Genomic DNA, 21,148 nt, shown 5'->3' on the forward strand with positions numbered 1-21,148 from the left:
TGTTAAAGAAAAGATTATGAAAATATTAAATCAAAACTAAAAATGTTAGATTGTTTTGTAAATCTTTTAGGATTTGCATACTTGAAATTGCTCGTTACAGTGTTCCAGTGCTTTTAAAATTCTCTGCATGAAAAAAGGTATAAAAGCTAAATTTGAAAATGGATGATATCATTTAATTTGTTTTTCCCATAGTCATTTTGGGGAAACAATCTTACTGAAGCTTTTTAGGCATGTTAAATGACAAATGTATGCTAATTGATCATTTGGAAGGGTATAATTTGGATCACATCCTGTTAATGGTTTTAAATATGTTCTTATTGTATTTTATATTAATGTTTGTCACTACAGTTTCTTGGAGCTTAGAGTAATCCTAATACATGCTTGAAACAAATACCCTATTTAACAAGGTTAGCAAGAAGCTTTTTCTGTTTATTATTGTCATTTTTCTATGCAGGAAATATGATGTGCTCAGTATTTAGTATTTTAATTAAAAAAGGTTTAGTTTGGTAAAAGATGATGATTGGAAACAGTAATGCTGGTGGTATTTGGAATTAAATTTCCGTGGTTAATGGCCTAAAACTGCAACATATTGATGTTCCATAATTATTTGTAAGTGTAACTAATCATAATTGAAAAGGGATTTAGGAACACACGGAGGAGACTTTAAAACACCTTTATTTCATTGATATAAAAATCACTATCATTTCTCATCATTTAAAATGACAAAAAATCATACTCCTTAACCAGGGGTTTATGATCTATATTTATCTTTGTGTAGACATTCTGTATTTCCAGTTGGTTTGAAAATTACTGAAAATTTTCATCCCCTGTAAAAAAACTTTATCCCAATAGTTCCTAGTGATAAGGTTCTAATGGACCTGCCTAGAATTCCAAACTTCATTTATATGTTCGTATAATCATATCACTCCTTGATCTGATTTGGGATCTGACTTGGTGGTGTTGGGGCAGTGATCAGAGAGATCAAAATCCTCAAATAAGGAGATAATGGGTCTGGCCATGTCAGAAGCATGTTGGGACTAGCAACTACTCTGGGCACTTAGATAAATGAAGTTGACCTTCCTAACTTCAGTGGGGAAGAGTAAAGGAGTGAGATATGAATTATACTTGATGAGCAAATTCTGGGCCAGGATCCCAGTGTCCCTAGCCACTGTTTCCCAAAACTGCTTCCTATTCCTTGGGTATCACCCCTGTTCACATATTTTTAGGAAATAGATCTTGTAATACCTGCAGTGTATATTATTCTCTAAGAACTTTCAATGCTTTCTTAGGCTTCAGGGTATATGCTTTGCATAAATCAGATATAAAAAAAGAGAGGTGTGTTTATTTATTTTTTGTTTTTTTGGCAGGGCAATTGGGGTTAAATGACTTGCCCAAGGTCACACAGCTAGTACATGTGTCAAGTGTCTGAGGCTGGATTTGAACTCAGGTCCTCCTGACTCCAGGGCCAGTGCTCTACTCACTGCGTCACCTAGCTGCCCCAGTGTGTTTATTTTTTATTACTCCTCAGATTCCACATACCACACACACATATATACCTATTGTCACCACCACCAGAATTACTTCTGTTCTGGAACTAACTATGCTTTACATTCCCCCATCCCCAAAGAACACTCATTAGGAGTTGTTCTGCCAACTTCACTTTTTTTCTAACTCATTCTTTCATGTTCTTCTTTTAGCTGTATTTATTATGGAAAAAGGTCAAGGATAAAGGAAAGAGAAAAATTGAAGTCCAGATTTAACAGGAGAGATGGGTACTGTTACCTGATCTGAAGTGGATGTATGCCACGTGCCTATGTTCATTTTTATTTTAATGACTTATTTAGGCCACTGAGTTAGTAATATCCATGACTTAGGATTTGAGATTGCCTACACTAATATTTTGAATTTTATTTTGGTCTATAACTTAATGTAACAACTAGTTATTAGATAGTGGCTTCCTAATTTAGTTTTCTTATATATGCTTGTTACATACAAGTTGTTACAGTTGATCTGAAAAACAGAAAATACAGCACAATATTCAATTGCATATATCCATTTATCTGAGTAACAAACACAATATTTTGTTTAAAAAACAGTGTTGTTTGATGGTCTGAGATGATAGTTGACTGATCATTTAAATTAAACTTTAAGTATCCATCCATCCATTGAACTTTAAACATCTATCTTTTCTAATGTAGGAAAGGAAAATAAAATTTAAGTGATTTTCAACCTTGGTTAACACTAAATTAACCTAACATAAGCACATAAAATCTAATCTGGGGCCTTTACTTGTATTATCTCAATATATTCTCACAGGTTCTATGTTAGGATTATGTACATGGGTTTAGGGAACAAGTAAGGCAGGAACCATATGGAAATTGAAAACAATTGAGTGGCTTGCCCAAGGTCCCGTAGTTGCACAGGTCTAAGAATCAGACCCAAGTGTTCTGAATCCCAGTCCAGGGTTCCTTTCATCACATAATCTTATCTCTACCCTAGTATTTTTTTCATGTGAGGACCAGTAGAGAGGGGCATACTCCTTAGTTTGCAAGTGGGAATGGTGGCTTCTCTCTGCAGTGGGGAACTGCTTATCTATAACCTCTGGAAAGGATTCCTCTTGAGTCATCTCTTTACTTTTGCATTAAAGTACTTTATTAGGTGAGTTGATGCTAGTGCCGCTGGTATCGTGACCATCATTTTTCTCCACTTTGTTTTATCTGCATTTCTCTTCACACCTTATTCCAAATAAAGTGACCTAGAAACAATTTTACAAACTCATAATCCTCCACTGCTAGGTCCCAAAGAATGAAGCAAAACAATGTTATTTCTATTAAAAAATCAGAACTCCTCATATCCTCAAATTATTTTCTGGATTCATTAATAACTGCAAATTGTGGTTGAAAGTGCATGGTTTAGTTTTTTTAAAGTGATAAGGCCTTTCCTGAATTTTTCATTTAATGTTTTATTGATGGCTTTTTTTAACATCAGAATAATTTCCTAATTCCTGTACATACACTACTATGCACTCTTCATATAACAAAGAAAAACAGTTATGTAAAGTGGGCCAACAAAGTGGCTATGTCTTAGAACATAAGGAATGGTCCACATTCCTGGTCCTCCCATCCCTCCCTTAATGAGAACTTTTCTGTCTTTTCCCCAAACTATTCTTAGGTTGCAAGAAGCACCAAAGCTAAAATAATGTATAAGAAAGCATTTTGTGTCAATGGTGTACTATATAAATGTGAGTTATTAAAATTATTATAACTGCTAGCATCATGTTCTCATCAGGGTTTGGATAGAAACAGTACTGAGATGAGTACTATCTATGCTTTTGTTTTATATTTAATGGTCTGTGGACTGTTGTGCAGGTGGATAAAATGCCTGCCTTCTGTAGCTAGATAAAGGTATTAGGATGTAAAATCATCTTCTGTGGAGAGCAACTCTCTACAGATGGGACAAAAGGTCCTATGCACCTCATTCCATGAACATCCGATTTTGGTCTCTGCTAGTTACCTTTATTATTAATTGTTGTGCTTGTTGAATTGTCCTTCTTGCTTTCCTCCTTATTTTCTCCTTCCCTTTTTCTTCTTCCTTATCGGTTAACCACAGTGCTTTTTATTCCTCTGAGAACACGGACAGTAAAGCCATTAGAATATTAAGTTACTTGATGTCCTTTTAGTTTTCATCTCTTTCCATTTCAGAGTGATCTTAATGTCAGATGCAATGTAAAAGGTTCTTGGTCCAATGCAATTGAGGTAGAATATTGTCCTTGCTAAGGTCTGCATTCAGTTCTTTCAAGTTTAAGTCTAACTTGTGGGTAATGGTACTGAATGAGAGTGCCAAATAATATAGACATCCCCAGCCCAGTATAAAAAAAAGTAACAGAGTTCCTTCATGATAATCCTTTCAGTTCTTGAAACATTTTCCAATCAGAGAATATAAAGAAAAATGTGATACTTCATCAGTCAAAATGAAGCTAAAATATTATAGTTGTATTAACAGACATGAATTGTAGGCATAACAATGGAATTGGTGTGCTTTTATGTAATTAGAGAAATCCAAAAAGCACTTAGGAATTGCTCATAAATCTGCTAAATGTTGACACCACTTTAATAAGTTATTGCAGACTTTGAATAAAAACTTGGAATGTAGATACCTATACTTTTTCTGTTTTCCTCACTTAGAGTAGAAAAAGAGGAAAGCTGAAGTTCTAACTACATGTCATAAAACCTAGCAGCAACATCAGAAATGAACAATGGATTATTTAATTATTTAAATGCATGCCTGCCCTGTTCTACCAATTGGCTCCAACTGCCCTCTACTGAAGATTGACTGAGCCCAGAGTATATGAGAAGAGGACAGATGACAATTGTACCAGTGGGATGATGGAACAAGGCTTTCCAGTATCAGGAACTAGAGGGCAAAATATTCAGAATCAACCAATCTCCTGAAGAGGGAGAGAGAGACTTTAGCAGAGAATCAGATCAAGGAGCAGAAAGGCTAAATAGGCAGGTTGAGATAGCATGTCAGTTAACAGAATGTGAACAAAGCTGGGTCAAAGGCAGATAACCCTGAGTTTATCTTTGTGGCAGGAGAAACTACTTTGAGCTTCTGAGAGAAATGCCTATCATTGCTCCTTGCCCTCCCCTCCCCCAACCCTCATTTGAACTATCGGGGGATACTGCTCAAGTTTTAGACTAGGAAGCTCTTTTTCCAGCCTGTGCTGATTTGAGTTGTTTCATGTTCTAGTTCCCACAGGGAGGGAAATGTTTGTGGTCCATATCCATCTTCTTAGAGCTAAGCAAATAAGATATGGCATTAATATGACGTGTTCCCCTGCGTTTATTGTGCTGTTACCCTATCCTTGTGGTCTCTAAAGAGCCACTTCAAATGCTAAGACTTGGTGTAACTGTATCACAGGCAGTCTGAGACACCACTTTTTGCTGCACCACCAGCTCTGTCACTGCCTGCCAGTAAAGGCATGTCTTTACTTCCCATGACCTTTACCTATTCCTTTGGTGGTCCATTCCCTGTTCAAGCAAATAAGGATAACGTCACATGGAACAGTCTTTGCTAGGTTACTAACTTGGAAGTTAAGGCAATAGGAGCTAAAGTCCTGGTTCTGCCACTGACTTTGTAATCTTGAATGAGTCACTTCCCTCATTCTTAGCTTTTTCATTGGTTAAATGATGGGGGTGGACCAGGTGGTCTCAGAGGTTCCTTCTTGTTCCAGCATCCTATTAATTAATCTCTTTGCCCAACCATGATTTTGTGTTGTGGCAGTCTATTTTAAAATGTAATCCCACGAGTGCTTGCTCTCCTCTCAAAGTGGGTATAGCTAGTAGAAAGAATAGCAACATTTTTTAAAAATAAAAAAGCACACTGAGTTAGTGTTAATATAAGTCCTTTTGTCCTTTTTCTCTTCAGTTTATTGAGAAATATTACAGAGTTGTAGATGAAGATTTTTATTGAGGTTTACTCTATATAATATTGTTCTGTCATGTAATCCTCTAGTAGTTTAACCAAGACAACAAATTAGATGGGGAGTGATTATCTGAGCTAGCAGCTAAACCCCCAAAACCTCAACTCAATCAACTTGCCCTCCCATTTCTGTCCTTGTTTCTTAAGAACTAACTATTCTTTGTTGAGAACTAATTAACAGGATTAGGCAGGGTATGCCTGTACTTAAACATTCTTGTGTATACAAATACCTTGAGTTTCAAGCTCAGAACTATTAAATTCCCATATCGTTTCCCTGTCAACTGTTTTTCCCCCCGGGTCTCATTTTTCAGTCAACTCCTTCTTAAATACCAGTAGTGTGTGAATTTAGCTTGCTAAATTTTGTTGGGTCACTGAGTGACCAGCAGGTGAGTTAAGGTGTCTCTTGAGTCATCGTATTTAAACGACTAGTTTACTAGCCTGTAAAAATCTTCAAAGTCACCTTTAAAAAAAATTTTCTTTTCAACATCTGTTTCATGAAGAAAATTACCTTACTTAGTGATAATTGAATTTCCTTCATTATCGTCTATCTATAGATCTCCCCTTTAAAAGCTTGTTTATTTACCACTATATCTATTAAATGTTAGGTGGAAGTCAATATTATTCCCAGCAAATATGCAAATGAGGGGGCACAGCTTAAGAAAACAGATGGGGCTAAAATCCATTCAGCAGTCTCAAATCAAGCTCTATGGACTTTGGATTATCAAAAGCAGTTTAAAAAGCTTCATACTGTTAATAGTAAGAGGATTTCTCCATTGCAATGAGTTATATTCAAAACAAACCTTCAGTAAGACAACCTAAAGTACATGGGTGCAGAATAATGCTTAGAATATTTTCTGGGAAGTGTATTCTAGGTTTTTAAATATCTATATGTGATTGATTTTTCCGAATTTTTCATTATTAATTATTTTGAGAGAAGGTAACATTATTTGTGGAACAAAGAATGTAAAATTTAGATAGGGCTTTTAAGAACTTATTAGATTTAAGATCTAACATTAATATCTAAGATATTAAGAAAGGGGGGCTAGTAGGATGCTATTAACACTTAGCACAGTGCTTTACACTCAGTGGATTCTGAGAAAGAGTATTTGCAGACTCACCACTGCAAGAATAAGCACATTTTGATTTTGTAGAAGAGTCTGAACTTTACAATGGCAATGAAACTTTGCTTTTATTTTAAAAGCTTTATTTTTTGCGGCGGGGGAGGGCTGGTTTTAAATACCTTTTGTTCATGTCACAAGCACTTTAGGATTGGGACCATCCCCTAATCTTTGACAAAACAAAATCAACCATGTTCTAAAACTTTCCATGTTCTTGGTTCTGGTCATTTTCCCTACCATGTTGTTAATGTTGTATGTGTACCATTTACCTAGGTTGTATAGAAAACAGTACGAGGGCTTCACCCATACTCAGTTCCTTATTTCTATCTCCTGGCTTTCCTGTGTTATATCAAGTCCCAGCCAATCCATGTTCTACTGAATGCCTTTCCTGATTCTCCTTAATTCTAGTGTCTTTTTCCTCTGTTGATTATCACTGATTTTTCTTATGTATAAGGAAAGGCAACTAGGTAGCTCATTGGATAGTTAACTGTCTATGACACCCGCTCCCCCTACTCTCCCCATAAGTCACTTAACCTCTCTTTGCCTCAGTTTCCTCATCTGTAAAATGGAGATAATAATAGCACCTACCTACCTGGTTTTCTGTGAGTATAAAATGAAAAAAATAAGCCCAATATAATCCTTAAGGTGCTCTATAAATGCAAGCTATTATTATTATTACTATATAGCTTTTTTGTACATAGTTATTTGCGTACTTTCTCCTTCATCTGACTGTGAGCTCCTTTAGAGCAAAAACTGTCTTTCACCTTTCTTTGTATTCATAGCTCTTAGCACAGTAGCAAATGTTTACTGACTGGAGTCACTAAATTTACTCTGGTAAATGAGATGTTGAAGGATGAGTAGCACCTCTGGTGTGAGAGCTTTCTAAGCCCTTTTTGGAGCTGTTCATCTACCTTTAGTGTCTACCTAGCACTCATCTTTCTTCTCTGCCTTCAAGAAACTATAGCATGCACAGCAGCTACCCTGGTAAAAAAAAAACATCTCAGCAGAGAGGCTAAACCAGGTTGGAGGTAACTGATGGGCCTCAAACGTGTCGGTGAGTTAAGGGGTTGTTTCCCTAGGCATGTGAAGACTTCCCTTGGTGGAACGGCATATGACAATAATTTGTTCCAGTGGCCTTCTGAAGCAGACGCTATGTAGCTTGGTCAGACATCAAAGACACCCAAGTTCATCCACTGCATCTCAAGCCATCACCAGTCATCTTGACTTTTGTCTTTCCATTGGACTTTGATGAATCTGGAAGAGAGATCTAGGCTGATGATTTTGTGCAGCTCTGCCTCTCCTAAATCCAGTTCACACTGAGGTCAAGATACCACCCTGTGATGTCGTTGGTCCTCTTTGAAAACAAAAGAGAAACAACAACTGACTGACTTCCTCTAAAACTCTCAAAGTCTCAGTTGCTTATCTTCATGAGCTTTTATAAAAATGACATTTTATTCACTTGTTTAATAATGTCACCCAGAAATGAAGATGGCAAAACTACATGCCATATCATTTGGCCCCATACCCTTGCATCCCTGTTGAATTTAGCCTATATACCCATGCAATTACAACCAAAGGGATTTGAAGATGTCACTACTAGAAATTATCCGAAATGAGGCCTACAATAACTTCACAAATCATGTTGGGAACTAATACAATAATAAATATATGCTTGTCTTCAGTGCCATTGCCTACATAAGACCTTTCATGATCTACCGAGATGTTAGAGTACCACCACTCCCCACCCCCTGGCTTATATTGCTTCATAACTATTTTATATTTTCTTTTCTGTATACATGTTGTTTCCTCCTACAGAACAGAAGGTCTCTGAAGGTACAGTCTGTTTTTGTACTTGGCTTTGTATTCTAAGCAAGATTCGCAAATTACAATGTGTCTTACATTATTCAAGGTACTGTAGATTGTACATATTAGGTACTTGATAAATTCTTGTTGGATGAATGAATGTTTCATTAACTCCTTGAGGTCAGGGACAGTATCCCACTTACCTCTCTATCCTCCACTGAGCTTAGTCAGTTATCTTGCATATAGTAGGCATTTAGAAAATGTTTAGTAAATGAATGAATAAGTGAGTGAAAGGGTCAGGAACAATAGCAATTTCTTCAGATATATACATAGAATAATATACAGAGTATGAGTAATGAATTTGAAATTTTAAAATTAAGAGTTTAATATCTCAGAGATTTCATCGAAAAGGGACTGATGATTGGAATGCAATAATTCCTTGTTTTATGAACAGTTTATATTTTATCCTAGATATAATAGGGAGCCACTGAAGGTTTTTAAATGGGTTAGTGAAATGGTCATTGTGGAAAGGATAAATTAGAGAGAGACAGGACTAGAGTCTTGAGAGACCGATTACATTGTTTTTAAAAACCCAGATTCAGCAAGATATAATAAAGGAGTAGCAATGTATAGTAAGAAGGGCTCTCTATACTGTAATGGTAATTCTCAATCTTGAAAGTAGTAATGTGGTATAGAGTACTTCCTGAAATAAAAGGAGAGAGAAATAGAAATCCTGTTGTTGTGGGTATATAGAATAAACTGCCTGGAGATATGGATGATTCTTTTCTAATGGAGATCACAAAACTGGCACAGGGCAAGCCATAGTCATGATGGATGACTTCCAAATGTCTGCCCATCTGCTGAAAGTCTCATTCCACTAAAAGCAGAGCATCTGATACATTTGTAATTTGCCTTACTGACAATTTCATCTCAGAAAGAAACTACTAATCTGGATTTAATTTTGACCCAAAAGGAAGAACTGGCAAGGTATATGGAAAAGAAAAGATCTTAGGAGGAAACAGCTATAGCGGTTTAGAGGTTCTGGTAACAAGTAAAACATAGCCTAGACCTTAGAAAAGTAAAGAAAGAATTCAGAGAGGATTTATTTATAATCCCATGGCCTCAGAAGGGCTTTGAGGCTCTAAAAAAGAAATTCTGTTTGTGTCATCACAAATTACCTTACTGAAAAAAAAGTGGGGAAGCATGTAAAGAAAGAAGTCAATGTGGCTACCCAGGGAACTCTCTTCTGAGTTAAGCATAGAGTATTTGTTGTTGTTAAGTTGTTTCTGTCATGTCTAACTCTTCATGACCCCATCTGGGGTTTTCTTGGCGAAGATACTGAAGATGAGGAACTGAGGCAAACAGGGTTAAGTGGACTTGCCCCAGGTCATGCAGCTAATAAGTGTCTGGAACTGGATTTGGACTCAGGAAGATGAGGCTTCCTGATTCTAAGCCCAGTGCTCTAGCCACTGTGGCATCTAGCTGGCATTTATAGGACATTTATAAAAGACAATCAATATGAGCCTATTGGGGACTGCTAAATGGCTAAATGACATTTCACTTGGTTTTGAATGACATTAAATAATAATTCAGGGCATTGAAGGTTGGCCCATCTGACTTCTTTATATTTTGATGTCCTGTCAACAAATGATAACATTTACAGTAGTGTTAAAGGATTCCAAATTATATTCCTTTGAAAGTAAGCAGGATTATTGTCCCCATTTTACAGAAAAGGAAACCAAAATTTCCTAGGTGAAGTGACTTGTCCAAAGCCTGAAGCTAGAGAAGTTTGCTAAGGCTTTATGCTCACTTCAGATGTCTTCACAATGCTTGCTTTAATGCATCTACCTACATCTATAGTTGTCTTCTATATATGTATGCATTTTTTCCATCTTAGAATTTAAGATTGTAGAGAGCAGGAGCCAAGCCTGCTTAATTTGTATATGTGATATAATTATTATTATTATTATAAATAACATTTACATAGCATTTGAAGGTTGGCAAAATGATTTACAATATCTCATTTGATCATCACAATAACCCTGGGAAACAAGTGGTCTTCTATCCATTTTACAGATGAGGAAGCTGAGACAAACAAGTTAAGTGACTTTCCCAGGATCATATATCTAATGTCTGAAAAGAGTGCCATGTACTCATTTATTTCTTTCAGTACACTGATGATGTTTTTAAAATTGCCATGCAGTTATTTCCTAGATATTTGTAAAATGGTTTAATTTTCTTTATAAAAATTTTCATAGCTTTACTTCAGGTATTCTACCTAAAGAAGCTGGGAATGCAAGGCTCTGTGGTACAATGGGAAAGAACACTGGATTTGGAGATAGGGGACCAGGTTTCAATTCCCAGCACTGCCACTGCTAACCTCTCTATGCCTCAGTTTCCTCATCTGTAAAATTAAGGGGTTGAACTAGATAACCTTTAAGGTCCTATAATTTTAAGGCACATTGCTAATGTTGGTCATTGATAGGTATACAAGAGTCAGATCAGAAATCTAGAAGAGACTTTTCTCTGGAAAACATGTTTAAGCTGTACTGAAATGTGCTCTTGGAATATCTTTGAAAGTATTTAAATTATCAAATACTTGGCAGCTTTAGTATTGCCCTAAAAAGGGACACTGATGGGTTCCTTTCAATATTGGTTGGTCACTGTGTGTTTTTGGATTAGAAAAGAGAAAAATCTTCTTATTCTATTTTTTTTTCATTTGATTAATACTTTTTAAAACTCTTCCCTAATAAGAAGAGTGTGTAATTGTATAATATTTTGGTAATCTAGTGCTGATTCTTAACAAAAAAAAAGGCATTCGTTTATTGTTCTGTTTATGGTACCATAGATGAGCAAAAGGCTCATCCATTGAAAACAGATGCAGTGTTAGTTATGTAATGTGACATTTGGATAATATGATACTTAAAATCCTCTTGTTTTTAAATGGAAATTTTTAAAGATACCATCAATCAAGTTAATACCAGCCAATGAGCCACAGGCTGCAGAACCGTTATGATTTACACTTTAAGAGTTAGTTTAAAATGATGCACTTATTATTACTTAACTTATGTTGACATATGAATCATTTCTCTCCAGTACTAAATTTTCAGCACGTGAAACTTTTATTGTAAATGTTTATATGTCACATGTAATACTCAGGGGAATTCATCCTCTTAGCCATTGATAAATACCCAATGAATAAATGGTTCCACCAACTTTAGGTACAGCATAATAAGTAAAATCAAAGCTAAAATTTGAAGAAAAACAATAATAAACATAACTTAAAATTAAAGCAGGCACCTTGTATCATAGCCAAGTTTTATGTTAATAATCTATAGTTTTTAAGGAGAGGCAATAAGACATAATGAGTAGAGAACTGGTCTTGGAGCCAGGGTGATCTGGGTTCATGTCATACCTTTGAACACATGTTGGCTACAATGATCAGAATGACCAGTTCAACAGAAACTTTGGTATCTGATGATCTATTCAAACTTGAAACATATGTCACTTATACTGAAAAAAAAATTTCTTTTTAGAGCAGGTGACCTTGTTCATTTCTCCTTTTCTTACTCCTTGCTCCAGCATTTAAATATTTATTCATAGGTCTACCGGGAGCAGCAATTGAGTAAATCAAAGAAAGCAATATATCTTATTTAGTGCCTTGTCTAGTTCTATCTCTGAACATAATGTGAGGAGCTAGATGTATTTCATTTGATGGATTTTTAAATGCGAACAATTCTTAAAAGACATAAAAAAAACCAGTAAAAGTTAGAAACAATGTTTATAGGGTCATAGAACTTAGAGACTGGACAAGACCCTACAGATCATCTGTTCCTGTCCTCTCATTTCACAGATGAGAAAACAGAAGACAAAAGAGGTGGAGTAAGTTGCCCAAGGTCATACAAATATGAAGTTGTAGCACGGGGATTCAAACCCAATCCAACCCAGTCCAAATCCAATGTTTTTGCCTCCATATTCCTCATTCTGTTATTTAAGGATAATTTATTGATGCAGTTTCAAGAACATCGATTCATATAAGGCCCCTCATTAAATAATCCTAAAATGTGCCTGGAAGATTATTACAGGGGGTTATTTCACCATATTTTTCACTTTTTGATTAGAAGGTACTTCTGATTTGGACTATGTATGGAGTCAGCTATTCCTTCTAATACAAAGCCTCTGGGAAGAAATTAAATATTTTTAAAGATAATTAAATTCAATGTGAGATACTAAAACAATGATTTGTACTTGTCTGTCACTTGCAACCTTGTTGCTACTACTGGTCTACAGAAATCTAAAAGTTATTATAACATTGTATTTCTTTGCCACTACTTTGTCCTTGCCATTTTCCCTGATTGCTCTTATATCTACCTTTGTCCCCCATCAAAAAGTGTCATTTGCCTCACAAATTGACGGAAGAAGAGTCAGATGGCCAAGTGTATAATGCTTCCCACAGCTGTGCTCATATTTGTAAAACATTTTAATGTATTTGGCCAGCATACCAGGCATTTGAATTTCAGCACTAGTTTCTCTAGCCTGCCAGCTGAAAGTAAAAAATGGTCCTGCATACAGGTTAGCGCACTATTTGTAATTTGAACTTTGTAATTCTGTGCATTATGTCATTGTAATGGTAATTAAGGTGGAACTTTTTTTTATTGTTTTCTCTTTTACAATGCTAAAGTAATCAAGTGCCTTTGATTAAGTCTTGCTAGGTGCAAAGGCCTAGGCCCATACTCTTTTGCTAACTAGGTGTTAAGCCCCAGGCCCACACCCTTTTGCTGAGTAGGCGTGAAGCCTTCAGGCCCTAAGAAGGGTGTATAAACAAAGAGGTTAGCATTTTGTTTGGGGCTGTCACTCACTGGAAGAGTGTTGATGTGGGGACTCTGGGTAGCCCTTGTTAAGAGCCCTCCCCTTCCCCTCCCCCCTCACTTTGAAGAAAACCCAGGTGTTGGTACTTCTCTTTTTAATAACTATGTATGTGATATCTTGATCAGAAAAGGCCTGTCAAATTTTGTTATCTGCTCTGTTTATGTTGTCTCTGTTTGTAATTTCAATCTGTATTTGCCCTGAAGCTCAGGGGGCTGATCTTTTCTCCCCCACCCCCAACTAAGTGAAAGATACATATGTGTGTGTGTGTGTGTGTGTATATATATATGTGTATACACATATATATACACACACACACACACATATATATATATATATATATATATATATATATATATATATATACACACACACATATATATATGTTTAATTAAAGTGAGATTGTTAACTCTTAAAGTTGCTTTCTTTAGGAAAGCAGATCAAAGAACCTATGCTGCCAGCTCTTGTTGGTGTTCTTATTGGGTCTTACACCTCAGCAGCAGCTGCAAGCAGCATTGTTGTTACAGTCATATGTGTTAGTTCTGGCTGTATTATTCTTTATACATATTTATGGTACATTTCTCTTCTCCCTGATTACCTTCATAGCACTAATTATAGTAGAATAATTTGGAAGTATATTAAGTATTTTCCATCTTAGGTTGAAAAATATTAATCTCTTAGAGAATTTAGGTTGTTCCCTGTGGGAAATCATCTCTGTTCACTCTGCTGAAACAGGGACAATATTGCTATCTTGAAGCAGTAATAAGTTTAACTTTTTTGTTGCTCCAGACCTGTTAGTATTTGAATAGGTCAGGGAGTAGCTAAGGCATTTCAGCCTAGTAGAAGTAAAAGCAAATAATAATAGAAAGACCAGGTGGAGTTAGGTGTGGGTTTTGGGATATTTGAGTGGAAGTTGTAACAATGGAATTTCAAAGGAAATAATGTATTACCACAGTTACAACAGGTATGTGCAAGATAAATTAGAAATCATCAACAGAGGTATGGAAATAAAATTAAGGGCAATAGGAAAGGGCTTCCTGTAAGGGGGAGGGCGAATATCTTATCTGGGACTTGAAGGAAACCAGAAGACAGATGAAGAGGGAGAGCATCCCAGGTATGGAGGATAGCCAGTAAAAATGTCCAGGATCAGGAAATAGAGTATCTTGTTCAAGAAATACCAATGAGGCCATTGTCATTGGATCACAGAATACACAATGGGTTGTCGAGTGAAAGAAGACTGGAAAGGTAGGAGGGAGCTAGGCTATGAAGGGCTTTGAATGTCAAATAGAGGATTTTATATTTGATACGAGAAGTAATAAGCAATCACTGGAATTTTTGAGTAGGGGAATGAACTGGTCAAACCTGGTCAGATCACTTTGGCAGCTGAGTAGAGGATGAATTAGAATAGGGAGAGACTTGTGACAGAGAGAACAATCAGTAAGCTATTCCAATATTATAGTCATGAGCTGATGAGTGCCCAGAACAGGGTGGTGGCAGTATCAGGGAAGAGAAAGCAACATATGTAAGAAATGCTATGGTGGTAAAAAATCATGACAGCAGTTGGTAGCCAAGTGTAGTTGTTCAAAAAAGTGTGGTGGAAATTTGAACTTCTTTGATTATAGTCTCTGTTATATTATTAGCTTTTTGAGGACAGAACCTATGTTTATTTTGTCTTTGTATCCCTAGTAACCACTCTAGCACTTTACACATAGTAGGCATTTAATAGATGTTTGTTTGAATGAAAGTAGAAGTCAATGGGGGTACATAAGAGGTGGTAGTTGAAGATGTGAAATTAAATGGATCACCTCTCTAAGGGTGAGAGGGTAAGTAGAAAGAAAAGAACAGACACTTGAGTACTTAGTCTCATGGATTTATCCTACGAGCCAGTGATTTGGCAAATGCCCCTTGTTAGAGAGTGGTAACAAAAAGGGGAAGCCTATAAAGGGCACAAAGAAGAAATAGATGGAGTGGGTGATATAGTGTTACAGATTCCTAGGGAGATGACTTTCAAGGATGAAGGAAAATGGAAAGAGGTACTTTTTAGAAGTTGTGTGTAAATCTGAATTTATATATATTTGTGCTCATATTTCAACTGGTTTTAAAAATAATATTTGAACTTTAGTTTGAGCAAGGGCTAGAGAAGCAAAAAATAAGTAAACTAATTATTATTGGACAAGTTTCTTGACCTTGACTCCTGGAAGGTAAAGGGGTAATAGATTTTTCCAGATACTTCTCTCTCCTGGAATTGGAGACTCATGAAATGTTGAAGGTGAAAGAGAGCAGTGTTGGATCCAGGTATACACATATACTGAGAAAGATGATTATTATATAACCAGTTATTAATATTGGGGAGATCCAGGTTTTGTTCTCCTTCCTATTTATTTCCTTATTCTCTACTAGGTCAAATCAGCCTCTGAAGAATAGAGCTGATAATGAGATGGGATTTTAACATTCTCCTCAATCTTGTTTTGACCCCACCCAACTAGGGATGCAATCTAGGTGAATTCTGACCCGTTGTATTCTACTCAGGCTTGAATCTAAACTTCACAGAACAAATCCCCTTAATAAAAAGATGTGTTCTGTTAAACTCAGACTCGGTCAAAAAGCATCACCCAAGGAACTGGAAGGCCATACATGGTCTCAGGGCCACAGGTTCCCCATCCCTAAGTTCTACTTCAACCTTTTCACTTTGCAGCAGAGGAAACAAAGGCCAAGAGAGGTGAAGTGACTTAGCCAAAGTTACCCGACCAGTGAGCAACAGAGGTGGCAATAGAGCCTACACCTCCCAATGTGCAAGCTAGCCTTCCTCTTTACCATCCATCCCCCTGTATATTTGCCAGCAAGTATAGTCAGCAAGTCACCGTCAGAACATTCAGGAAGTTTTCTAGGTTGAAGGAGATTTAAGTTGTAATTCAAGACCAATCAGGCAGCTGTAATTTCTAATTTTTGTTTTTAAATTTTATTAACATGCTCTGTTTTCATATGATCTTCATTTCCAAATATTCCCTTCACCCTTCCTTTCCCACATAGGTAGCCATCCCTTATAACAAAGAATAACAGAGAGCTGGGGGGCTGGAGAGGGAGGATGGGACAAAGCAGTTTCACAAACCTAACACATCAACTGAACTTGACAGTCTATGCAGTCTTCCACACTCATAGCCCCCACCTTTGTAAAGAAAAAAGGCTTGGTCATTTCGCATCTTTTCCTTGAGGCTAGGCTTGATCTTTATAATAACAATGTTCAGTTTTGCTATTGTTATTCTTTCCATTTATGTTATAGTAGTTGTAATGAGTATTGTTTTCCTGATCCTTCTTATTTCTCTTTGTATCAGTCCTTTTAAGTTTTCCCTCTGTTTCTCTGTAATCTTATTCATCATTTCATAAAGCAGTGTGTTTTATAGTATTCATGTACCAAAATTCATCTATCCATTCCTTAATTGATGTACATTTGCTTTATTTTTATTTCTTCAACACTACAAAAAGTGCTCAGACAGCTGCTAATGTGTTTCATTATTACTTTACATAGAGGTAGGGCTCTGTCAGAGAGTCTCCATCTTCCTTTTGATTCCCACTTAGAGAATGTGAGCTAAATTTCACAGGAATGCAATTCTGGAAACGTCTGGAATTATTAGTGTGCCATATTCTTTAATCTACAAGCCACACTGCCAGCTTTATTCAGGGGAAGTTACTACAGAATTGACTGAAAAAGGAAAAAGTAGAGTATGGTTAGACAACAGAAACCCATAGCCCCCGCTTAAGGGGAAAGACATGGAAAATTGCCTTGCTAGGGGCATTGATGAGTCCTTCAAAAACTGCCCAAGTCTTTACTGCTCCTCTTTGGTTATCCTCTAGGCTTCAGTCCTCTCCCTTTCATAAGTAAAGGGGAAAACAAGAATGGAACTGATTTCTGGATATATCCATTCTATAAGACTTCTAGGATCCGGGATTTCATACCTTGTGGTATTCTGTCTGTCATGCAGTTCACAATTTCTGTGCTCTAGTGAAGATACTTCATGAGTAGCTGTGGATAAAAAAAAATTGGTGGACAGCCCTTGCATAATGAGCCTCTTCAAATTTAGCTAAGGTGTTTAGGGTGTTCTTTGAATGACAGACATACAGACATTCACTGTTCTAGGGTGGCAGGACTTAGGATCTAGGAAAACAGCCAACAAGAAACCAGAATCTTTGCCACACCTCAATGAAGCAAACATCATATTAGGATGTTTTGTGGAGGACCACAAAAAATATCTAAATGCAGTTCTATTTCCTTTTTCTTTTTGAAGTTTTAAATAAGACCCAGTAGCATGGTACATTTTATCATTTTACTTGGACTTCATTGAACTGTTTTAACTTTTCAGATATTTCGAAGGAAAGCAGTGGAACTTGGAGAAAAATTACTTCCTGCATTTCATACTCCCTCTGGAATACCTTGGGCATTGCTGAATTTGAAGAGGTAAAATTTTTAATTTATGTAGGAGCATGAGTTAGTATTTGAGTCTGGGGCTGATTGATTCATTTGGATATAGTTTGGGGTTTGTACTCTAACCTTGTACAGGCTGATTAGCTTTGCTATTCTGCTTAGCCATCTCACAAATATTTGTCAGTGGTCACAATTAAGACCAGGAAATAGATGTCATTGTTTTCCAAGCACTATGAAAAAAGCAATTTTAAGTATGTGCCCTGTGAACATTAGGTCAGAGGCACAATTTATATTTACAAAGAAATATCATTGTCATTAATTTGCTCAACAGAAAGGGTTCTGTATCTATTAAGGGCTTCTCAGGGGACCTAGAACATTTCATCATGGATTTAAGCTGAATGCTAGAATGTATAACGCAATGAAAATGTTCTTGCCAGTAGATGGGCACCAATCTTGGAGCAGCATATATGGTAGAGGGTTCCCTTGAGACCATCCAATCTGCAGCTGAACCTAGGAGAAAGGATTAGTTCACGAGCCCATAAAAACCTCCAAGACTGAATAGATTCTTGAGTTGATAGAGCTTTTCTGGTTGCTCTATCCCCTTGCTCTAGAATTAGAGTAATTTTGCCCATGAAAAGGTGGTATAAGCAAACTCCAAGGAGGCCTGGGCTAAAGACCTAAGGGACCCTCCTTTCCATTGTTCGTGTTGGGAGTAATGTGATTATCTCTTGTTGTCTGAGCATTCCTTTGATTAGCCATTTTCTCTCAGCTTTCCCAGTTAACTCCATCCCAATATGAAAGCAATGTGTACTCTCATACCTGTGGTCTTGCTTTTATAATAATAGAATATATATGTATGTACATGTACACATAAAAATGTACCTGAATAAATTTGTCAGCATTGTCCATTTATAAGCACCAAATCAAAAAATTTTAAATAGGCTATTTTGATACACATTAAATTTTAACACAGATTTCTTCAGAACATATTTTTCTTCCTAAATATTTCATGCAAGCATCTGGTTTTCTTCAGACATAAAGGATATTGATTATCACTCAGATTCCTTCAGATAGTCCATTTTCACATATCCATTGTTTTAATCTATTATTACATCTATCTAACAACTTGAAAGATATAACATACTGTAGCCTATCTATAATACTGGCTTAGTGGTTCATGCAGTTGAATCCCCTTTAACTGAGGTGCTGCTGTAACAAGAATTTCATAACATGATATATCAGGACTTGTTCCTCTCTTGAGAGGGGAAGTCCTAAGATGTCTGCTGTGCCAGCTTGAACAGCTTATCTGTAGCCCCTCTCCATCTCCAGGAAGGGTTCCTGAGAGACTTCGTGGTACAATGGAAGGAACACTGCCTTTGGAATGCTAGTTCTGTCTTTATTATTTACCACCTGTATGCCCTTAAGTCAAGTCACTTAATCTCACTGGGCCTCAGATTCCTCATCTGTAAAATGAATAAATTAGATGGCCCTTGCACTTCTAAATCTGTGAACTCTATGATACTCAATTCAGCTTCAAAGATTACATTGTCCATGAAAAAAGTACTCCAAATCACTAATAGAGAAATGAAAATTAAAGCAATTTTGAGGTTCCACCTCACACCCGTCAGACTGGCAAAGATGGAAAGGGGAAAACCAGTTACAGCTTGTTGGAGAAGCCGCAGAAAAACAAGAACACTAGCGCACTGTTATTACAGCTTGAATTACTGAATTGGTGCAGTCATTCTGGAAATCTGTTTGGAACTGTGCTCAGAGGTTACACTATGTAAGAGTGAAAGAGGCTCGTGCTATTGTCTATTGGCCCCTTCAAACAAACCCCCTTATTTAAAAAAAAATGGAGGTTGTAGTATGTCCTCTTCAGATCTCTTGCTTTTTCATAGCAACATACAGTATTAATTTCCAGGTTTCCAAACTTTTCTCTATATGAAACAGTCCCAAGACATCCTGTTGACCACATTTGATTATAAGTTGTACCTAGCTATAAACATGTTCCTGCCAGATGTTTTGGTTTGTCCTTGTGTGTACTTACTTTGGAGGGAATGGATCCAGATAAAATGGAAAGAATCTAACCATAAAATAAACAAGAAAGAACTTAAGGAAATGAATGGAGCTTTAGAAAAGTTAGATATGATAGAACTCTGGAGAAAACTGAATTGGAGTAGAAAAGATTATGCTACATATGGCACCTTCGCAAAAATGACCACATATTAGAGCATAGAAACCTCACAAATACAAAAAAACAACAATATAATCATTGCTCTCCCTCCTAGTTAAACAAAGGAACCTCCTCCCTTTCCTTAGTTTATTAATCCTTAAAGGAGAAGGGTGGTGCCAGTTAATTCAGGTGGATGCATGTGGTAAGCAGAAATATTAAATCCACCCTTTTCAGATGATAATGCAATAAAAATTATTTTCAATATTTGATGATGTGCTGTGTTTTCAGAGCTAATTCTGAACGGTCTGCAAGTGCTCAGTTCTTCCAAGGTGGTATGATCTAAGGAGAGGTCTGGTCATTATTCCCCTGGCCTGTGCTCTAGTCTGTGAGCAAGCACAAGTACTCTTCCTCATCCTAGAACTTTGACCAGAGTCCCTGCTCCCCTGCATCTGTAAGTGCTTCTGTTCCTTTTGACCTGATACTGTGACTTGGGTTCCTAGTCTCCTGCAGGTCCTAAGTATTAGTTCTCCTTTCTGCCTTGGACCTGGAATCAGGGCCCTTACTACCCTGTGAGCAATGACAAGCAGTCTTCTCTACCTTGGAACTGTGACCAGGGTCCCCAGTTGCTGTGATCACAAGCACTAGCATGCTGGCATTCCTTTTCACCCTGGGACTGTGACCCAGAACTGTGTATGGGCAGTACAACAGGTTCCTACACCCAGTGCCAGAAAAGGGTCCCCTGTAACCTCTGTCTGACCAGTTTTCTGACACACACACCCCCACCATCTGTGGGCTGAGAACTCCCAAAGCTGATGTTCCTGCCCCCAAGACCTGCTAGTAGCTTGCCAGGGCTTTCCAGACCCAACTGCTCCCTCCCCCTCCCCTCAGTGAGACAGACATTTGCTGCCAATCTAAGTTGTCTTGGGCTAGAAAATTATTTTGTTGCTTTACCTTTTGTTTCTTCTGTTGCTCTAGACTTTGATTAGAGGTGTTATTTAGTGTTGTTTGGAGGAGAATTTGGGAGAGCTCAGGTGGCAACTCTTATTAATTTTAATGAATTTTACATCTTTTTTTCTACTCTTCTTTACTTAAATAACAACATCCAAATCACATAGCAATCAATGGTGAATTTAATTGTAATATATATGTGGCAAAACTCCTTTCTCCTCAGCCATTAAGATACTCACATCTAGAGTACTCTACTTCTGGCCATGAAACTCATTTATCTTCTTAAAGAATGTGATAAATAACAGATGCTCCTTTTGCAAAAAAAAAAAAAAAAAAAAG

At 36.9% G+C, this 21,148-nt stretch overlaps 1 protein-coding gene across 1 annotated transcript in view; it reads left to right on the plus strand.

The window, feature by feature from the left end:
• MAN1A1 (mannosidase alpha class 1A member 1) overlaps positions 1 to 21,148 on the plus strand; it is a 180,552-nt gene that overhangs the window by 80,771 nt on the left and 78,633 nt on the right. The window contains exon 6 of the mRNA XM_036769288.1: positions 17,627 to 17,721. Coding sequence (XP_036625183.1) covers positions 17,627 to 17,721 — 95 coding nt within the window. The remainder of the gene's footprint in view (positions 1 to 17,626; positions 17,722 to 21,148) is intronic.

The sequence above is a fragment of the Trichosurus vulpecula genome, chromosome 7 (assembly GCF_011100635.1).
Source record: "Trichosurus vulpecula isolate mTriVul1 chromosome 7, mTriVul1.pri, whole genome shotgun sequence".
NCBI classification, from domain to species: domain Eukaryota; kingdom Metazoa; phylum Chordata; class Mammalia; order Diprotodontia; family Phalangeridae; genus Trichosurus; species Trichosurus vulpecula.